This window comes from Theropithecus gelada, chromosome 14, assembly GCF_003255815.1.
Source record: "Theropithecus gelada isolate Dixy chromosome 14, Tgel_1.0, whole genome shotgun sequence".
NCBI lineage: Eukaryota > Metazoa > Chordata > Mammalia > Primates > Cercopithecidae > Theropithecus > Theropithecus gelada.
Genome location: NC_037682.1, coordinates 99,255,696 through 99,263,442, shown reverse-complemented (window position 1 = coordinate 99,263,442; position 7,747 = coordinate 99,255,696). Strand labels below are relative to the sequence as shown.

The 7,747-nt window shown below is 42.9% G+C and overlaps 1 protein-coding gene across 2 annotated transcripts in view; it reads left to right on the top strand.

The window, feature by feature from the left end:
• The first annotated feature begins 6,552 nt into the window (after window positions 1–6,552).
• ALKBH8 (alkB homolog 8, tRNA methyltransferase) overlaps window positions 6,553–7,747 on the top strand; it is a 66,867-nt gene continuing 65,672 nt past the window's right edge. The window contains exon 1 of one of the 2 annotated variants that reach the window (XM_025356717.1): window positions 6,553–6,696. Coding sequence is in view for 1 of the 2 variants with exons in the window: in XM_025356716.1 (XP_025212501.1) it covers window positions 6,665–6,667 (3 nt within the window). In the remaining variant the exon portion in view is untranslated. The remainder of the gene's footprint in view (window positions 6,697–7,747) is intronic. The other variant, XM_025356716.1, reaches the window with a different exon arrangement.

Below are 7,747 nucleotides of genomic sequence, written 5' to 3'. Positions count from 1 at the left end.
TTTTTATCACCATAGCATGAATAATTTATTCAGTCCTGAAATGTCACAGTGAACATCAAATGGTTTTACATAATGCATTCTTGCTGAAGTTTCAAGAAGCCAGCAATCAGGGAAGCAGCAGAGAAGATACAAGTTTGGAAAGAAAACTTGATACAAATTTGTCATTTTTCCAAGAGGGATAAAATAAGTAGCAGAAGAGTAAATGAGAGGAAAGACTGAGAAATAAAAGGTTTTTTTAAAAAAACCATAAATAGAAAAACAAGCAAAAACTAGTAGTTGCCACTGGGGACAAGTGGAAGAAAAACTAGAAAGTAGCCAGAAACAGATGGTGGGGAAAGGGGGTGTAGGGAGAAGGGGAAGTTAGAAACCTCATAACCATAGGAATTGAGTTTGAAACTGCAGTAAAACAGTATCATGGTTGGGAACTACAGTAAAAATGTAATAATTTTCGAGGACCGTTGGGGCCTCTTTCAATTTTCTTCTGATTGAAGACTCTTGAAGTAGAATACAATAGCTGTAAGAATTCTACTTTCAGATGCTTTATTAGCTGGTGAGATTTCTCATTACTGTGTCTCCCAGGCTGGAGTTCAGTGGTGCAATCATAGCTCACTGTCACCTTGAACTCCTGGGCTCAAATGATCCTCCCATGTTAGCCTGTTGAGTAGCTAGGACTGTAGGTGCAGGTCACCATGCCTGGCTAATTGAAGAGTGGCCATCCTTTTAGCATCTTTTTCTCCTAGATTTGGGGAAAGCTCGTAATGTGACAATCTGGCCCAAAATAAGTGCTCCATCCCTTATGGAACACACTGTTAGTGGTCTACCCAATGAATGTCTCCCCTTTCTTTTGCTAATAGAAACATATTCCCCCCATTCCCTGCCCATAGTCTCTCGAGGTCTCGATCTCAGGGAGGACACACTCCACCCAAGCCCCACAGAGTGAATCATGATTGGCCTTATAGCAGTCATGGTAATTCTACTTCCATTAGCTACTGGTTAGTGTGGGGGTAACCGTCTGTAGTAGGTTTCTATTGCTGCTGTAACAAATTACCACAAATTTAGCAGTTCACAACAATGCAAATTTATTATTTCACAGTTCTGTAGGTCATAAGTTTGGGTTGGTTCAGTTGACTTCTCTGCTCTGAACTTCGTAAAGACAAAATCCCAAGAAACCAACTGGATGGGCTCTTATCAAGATACCCATGGAAGGATCTGCTTCCAAACTTATTCAGGTTGTTGGCAGAAGCCAGTTCCTTGTGGTTGCAGGATGAAGTCCCCACTTCCTTGTTGATTATCAGATGGGATGGTCCCTAGCTCATTAGAGGCCTCTCTCCATGTCCTTGCACATAGACCCTTACATCTCAGAGCCTGCTAGTGTTGGAGTCCACACTTGGAACCATTCTGACTTCCCCAGTTGGAATAGCTATAGTAAATGCTTAGCCTTTAAGGAATTGTGTGATTAGACTGGGCCCTTGGCAAATCTAGGATTATCTATTTTAAAGTCTGCAAACTTAACTACACCCATATATTCATAAATTCCAGGGATCAGAGTGTGAATGTTCATGAGGGTCCATTGTTCTGCCTACAATAGTATGAAACCTATGTGTGCTCAAAACAAAAACAAAAACAAAGAGAAGTCCACTGGGAGCTGTACTTCCTGGAAGAAAATACAGAGAAACTGCTTTTTCTTTTTTTTTTTTTTTTTTCCCAATTAGAGATGCCAGTATGGGGACAAGATGTCTGGAACTATGACAGCTACTTTGTAACAAGGAAACATCAGGAATGAGGATAACAAGTCAGTACATCAAGGATGGCAGAGCAGAAGAACAGAAGGCACCTGGGTTCTTTATAACATTTTTCAGCAGCAGAAACAGTACCAGTGATTGCCTTGTCTGGCTGGCTTGTCATTTGAGGATAGATAACTATTTGTTTAAGGAACAAGCTCAGTTTTCTGTTACTGGCAACTAAAAGCAATTCTAAATGACACTGATATGGAAGGGAGGCAGGGTAGGAGAAGGGCGGGTCCCTGGCGAGGGCTCCACCCCCAGGCCTGTGTCCAGGGAATCCACTCCTGCCTTCGCATCCAAATGTTTCATTTCCCAAGACCACCCTGGCCTGCCATCCTATGTCTATAAAAAACCCGAGACCCTAGCAGGCAGACACACAAGCGACTGGACGTCCAAAGGACACCGAGGAGAGCACGCCAGCAGAAGGGCACACCAACAGATACAGGCAGGTTGTCAGGCCTTCAACGGACAGAACAATGCGGGGTTTGGCCGGGGCGGTTGCAGGAGAGCCTGAGCCACTGAGCGCCTGACTCCAGGGGAATACCATCTCCCTCTGGCTCCCCCATCTGCTGAGAGCTACTTCCACTCAATAAAACCTTGCACTCATTCTCCAAGCTCAGTGTGATCTGATTCTTCTGGTACATACACCAAGGCAAGAAACCCTGGGATGCAGAAAGCCCTCCATCCTCGTAATAAGGAACGGGGTCTAACTGAGCTGACTAACACAAGCCACCGAATGGCCAGCTAAGCTGTAAGAACACCCTGTAACACAAACCCGCTGGGGCTTCAGGAGCTGTAAACGTTCACCCCTAGACACGGCCGTGGGGTCAGAGCCCCAGAGCCTGCCCGTCTGCATGCTCCCCTAGAGGCTGGAGCAGCAGGGCACCGAAGAAGCGAATCAGTCCTCCATTGCACGCCCTGCGAGGGGGACAAGGGAAGTTTTCCCATTTCAATGTGTTACTCCTAGCCTTAATTTCTGGAATTTTATTTTTCAAAGCTTTAAAATGCAGTGTTGGTTAATTGGATTAAATTCACTTGTATTTCATTTCTATCCTATTATAATTCATAATAAATGTCTTAAATGGTGGGCTGATCTCACCTTTACTTTGAGATGGTGCTCTCAATTCAGGGAGGATCCAGAGGGTAGAAAACTATAGCCCATGGCCAAATCCTGCCAGCATAAGCAGGGGGAACTGAGAAAGGTGTTTTTTTTTCTTTCTTTCTTTTTTTAAGGATTTTTAAAGAATTGTTAAAAATGAAAACAGGCTGGACGCGGTGACTCACGCCTATAATCCCAGCATTTTGGAAGGCCAAGGTGGGTGGATCACTTGAGGTGAGGAGTTCAAGATCCGCCTGGCCAACTTGGTGAAATCCTGTCTCTATTAAAAACACAAAAAATTATCTGGGCATGGTGGTGGGTGCCTGTAATTCCATCTACTCAGGAGGCTGAGTTAGGAGAATCGCTTGAATCCAGTGGGTGGAGGTTGAAGTGAGCTGAGATTGTGCCACTATACTCCAGCCTAGGCAACAGAGACTCCATCCCAAAAAATTAAAACAAAACAAAATAAAAAAATAAAAACAAAGAATATTTGGCCACAGAGCTGAAAATATTTATTATCTGGTCCTTTATAGTAAAATCTTGCTGACCCCAGTACTAGTCACAAAGAGGACCCACCTCTCATGAAGTTGAGACTAAGGTTTTACTAAGGAAACAGGTCAGCATTTCACACCTTTGAAAAATTATTATAGATCACCATGAAAGAGTTTGGCACAGGTGAAGATGAATTATATCTTCAAATAAAAATTCCTTTTCAGCTCAACATTTATTAAATTTCTAGTATTACAAGACTATGGAAGACATTATGGTTACATAAATAAAACAAGGTCTCAGTGTACCTGAAAATCTTTTGGGGAATCATCTTCCTTAGAAGAAATGGTCTATGCAATATTCCAAGAAAAGATAAGGGTCTGTATACAAAGGATGGCACACAAAATTTTATATGTATTCACCTTTTTCTGGAGATATTGAGACAGGGATGGACAGCAGGTAGTGGGAAATGTAGGCTTGTAAATCAGGAGCAGAAGATAAATGAATAATCGCTTAACAGCTCATCTCTGTTCAGTGTTTTATTAATTATCACATAAATCCCAACAAAATAAATGCTCTTGTTGTTTTGATTTCAGGTCATACTTCAATGCCCCCACATTCTTTTCACTAAACCACTCTAGTTTCTAAAGGGAAGTGTTAATCAAGTTTAGCCTAAAGCTGCCTCCTTACACATTTAAGTTCAGCCTAAAGGTTTTTCTGTACATTGTGAACAAGTGGAGGAGTAAACTGATCATAGCCCACACCTGTGCCAATCACTGAGTTTTGGCCAACCAAATGTAGCCAACTGTTTGAACAGTGTTCAAATAAGGCAAATGCCAACCTGTAACCAATGACAGCTATTTCTGTACCTCACTTCCGATTTCTGTACGTCATTTCCTCTTTTTTTTTTTTGGTCTATAAATCTTCTTCCACCACATGGCTGTGCTGGAGTCTCTCCAAATCTGCTGTGATTCTGGGGGCTGCCCAATTTGCAAATTGTTCATTGCTCAATTAAACTCCTTTAAATTTAATTTGGCTTCAGTCTTTCTTTTAACAGAAGCCAGTGCTGAAGATAAAGATTAGGGAATGATTCACAAATCTCTTTATAACTCTGGGGAGGGCAGACAGGAAGAGACTAGAATAACAGAAAAGAGTCAAACACAAAATCTGAGGGATTGCCTATATTTAATTACGGACAGAGGGAGAGAAGCTAGTGGAAAATTCTGAAAGTAAGTGATTAGATTGTATAAAGAGAATTAAAAGAGAGGCATAGAAAAAAAGCTTTAAAAGCTTCACCACCTTAAGGCATGACAAATACTGAGATGAAGTAACTGAATTTGACCAGTAAGAGATAAGAGGATATTTTACACTGTTATCTAGTTTGGTAAACACCAGCCACTTGTGGCTACTGAAGTTCAATTGAAACTAAAATTTAAACATTCAAAATTCCTTAGTCATACTAGCCACATTTGAAATGCTCAAAAGCCACACGTTAACTAGTGTCTATTATGTTGGACAGCTCAAACTATAAACTATTTCCATCATTGCAGAAAGCTCTCTGGGGATGTGTTTTTGAAAGCATCCAGTAATGCAGAAGCAGAACTGCAATGGGAAGATTTCCTGTGTGTCCTCTAACACCCATGTAGCTTGCAATGTCTGGTGGATTTGACCTCTCCAGCTTGCATTTGCCTCCTCATTTTTACTATTAAGTTTTAGTCTCACCCTTTCTTTCTTAGGCTATTGCCATGCTTGCCTATCTGCCTCTTCTGTTCTTTCATCCTTGTAACCTATTATCCACACAAATCATTCTGCCACTCAACAACACTCTTTTTTCACTGCCATTTTTCCTGGCCAGCCAGTTATTTCCTTGATAGTCCACTGTGGTGCCCTGCAGATAGGAGGCATTGTATCAACAACATGGCAAGGTGATTCCTCTCCCCCTACACCTTTCCCTTCCTGCACTCACATAGCTCATAAGCCAATGCAGGCACAATGATTATGGTATATTTATATAACAAATAACAGAGCAGGAACAACTGCTAATCATCACCCTCTCCTTCGTCTTTTACTTCTAATCTGTTACCAACTCTTTTTTCTTTCCCTCTGCCACTACTGGGCTTGTTAATATTTCGTTACTTTTCACTTCAACAGTCATCTTCTAGTCTCTCCTCCCACTTACCACAAGAAGGTCTGGTCATATCACTTCATTTCTCTAACCTTCCTCCCCGCAACTCCCACTCTGTAGGCCTACAGAATTCTGTCTTGCTTCCTTCATCATTTTTCCACACATCTTTCTATTACTCCGTGGCACTCACCATCACCCTGGCACATTCATGCATATTCACCTCCTTCCCTCCTGCCCATGCAATGTCATCTTTCAGACCCCAGAATCCTCTCCCATATCTCTGTGAACCCTGAATATCTGAGACAGGTCTCAGTCAATTTAGGAAGTTTATTTTGCCAAAGTTAAGGACGCCCTCCGTGACACAGCCTCGGGAAGTCCTGACGACATGTGTCCAAGGAGGTTGGAGCACAGCTTGGCCTTATTTTTTTAGGGAGACATGAGGCATCAATCAATATATGTAAGATGAAAGTTGGTTCGGTCCAGAAAGGAGGGACAAATCGAAGCAAAGGTGGGCCAACTTGAAGTGGGGAGGGGGCTTCCAGGTCATAGGTATTATAGCTAAGAGACAAATGGTTGCATTCTTTTGAGTTTCTGATGAGCCTTTCCAAAGGAGGCAATCAGATATGCATTTATCTCAGTGAGCAAAGGGATAAATCAGAGGGATGACTTTAAATAGAACGGGAGGCAGGTTTGCCCAAGCAGTTCCTAGCTTGACTTTTCCCTTTAGCTTAGTTATTTTGTGGAATCAAGATTTATTTTCCTTTCACACCTCTAATAAGATTCAGGAGGAAACACACACGAAGAATCCAAGGTGCCAGGGGTCATTATTGAAGGACCGAAGGGCCCAAACCTGTATGACCTTGTCCATTTGGAGAGCAACAGATATAAATATAGCTGCACTACCAATTATTACTAATCCCCCCAAAAAGACAACTGAATTTTCAGTGTAACAGAGAGCACTTTACAAACACACTTGGTCGAGAAACAGTCACTCCCCGGCTCTGGGAGGCGAAGAGGACTGTGGGAGCCTGTTCGTTGTCCCGCTGGCTCATGGGAAACGTAGTGCAGTTTTCTCCAACATGGCCGCGCCCAGGGGAGGTGGCGTGCAAATATCCGCTGCGGCGTTCTGGTGCTAGAGTGGAGGCTGGCAAAGAAGAAGGCACCCGCATGGTGAGAATCCGGCCTGAGCCGAAGCGGAGGTGTGTGGCACTTCTTGCTGGCGGGCATACGGGCTGCAAATCCTCGCTTCCTCTTTTCGGCCTCTTCCGGTCTTCTCTAGCTGCCTTGCCAGCTAGGGCTGAGAACCTAGGGAAAGGGGATGGATCCCAGAGGCGCCCTTGGTGCAGTGTGAGCAGTAGGGTATCTGCGTTGGGTGACTCTGTCAGTGTTTAGGGTGCACGTGTTTGTGTTTGGTTCGGGTGCTCACGTGGTGTCTGTGTCAATCTTCTGTTTTCTTTGGGGTTGGAGAGGACGGTTGCAACATGGGGCTTGTTAGTTTAGCGCTCTACGGCTTTTCTGACCCGTGACAATCTAGTGATGCAAAGGCAGTGCTGATGATCTGATCTTTTGCGCAGCTGAGTCTTCCCGTGCTCTTATTTGAGCAATCCCCGCGACTCCTGGGCCTCTGGTAGCGTCAGCCTGTTATTTTGATTGATTTCATTGAATATTTATTGTCAGTTGTATGTCAGGCACCAAGTCTGTACCCTCAAATAGATGACAGTTTTGTGGCAGAAGCCCAACACAAATAGGCAGTTATAATACAATGTGAGAACTCTAGAAATAGAGATCCATGCTAGGTGTTAATGAAAACGTTGAAGAAGGCCACCAAACTCGGAATTCTGGAGGAGGGGAGGTTTAGGAGCTAAGAGAGCAAAGTCGATTTAGGTTTATTTGACAAATGTTTATTGAGTGACTGCTAGGTGCTAAATCCTATTTAAGTGCTGGGTGCTACAGGGTGAACAATAGAGACAAAATCTCTACTTCATGGAGTGAGTGTGCTTTGTTAAGTTATGGGGAAAGACAGAATAAAATTAATGAGAGTGTAAGAAAATATGTAGTAAGTGTTAAAGAGTTAGAACGGGGTGCTGTGACAAGTGATGGGGTGAATTTTTTTCTAATCATTTTAAATCTTTATTTTCTTTTTAAACAGGTAATGCAGTTTAAATAGCTATTAACTTCAAAAGTCATGAAAGAAGAAAGCTCCCTTTCATTCCATTACTCATGGATCCATTTTCCTTCCCTGGAGGCAAC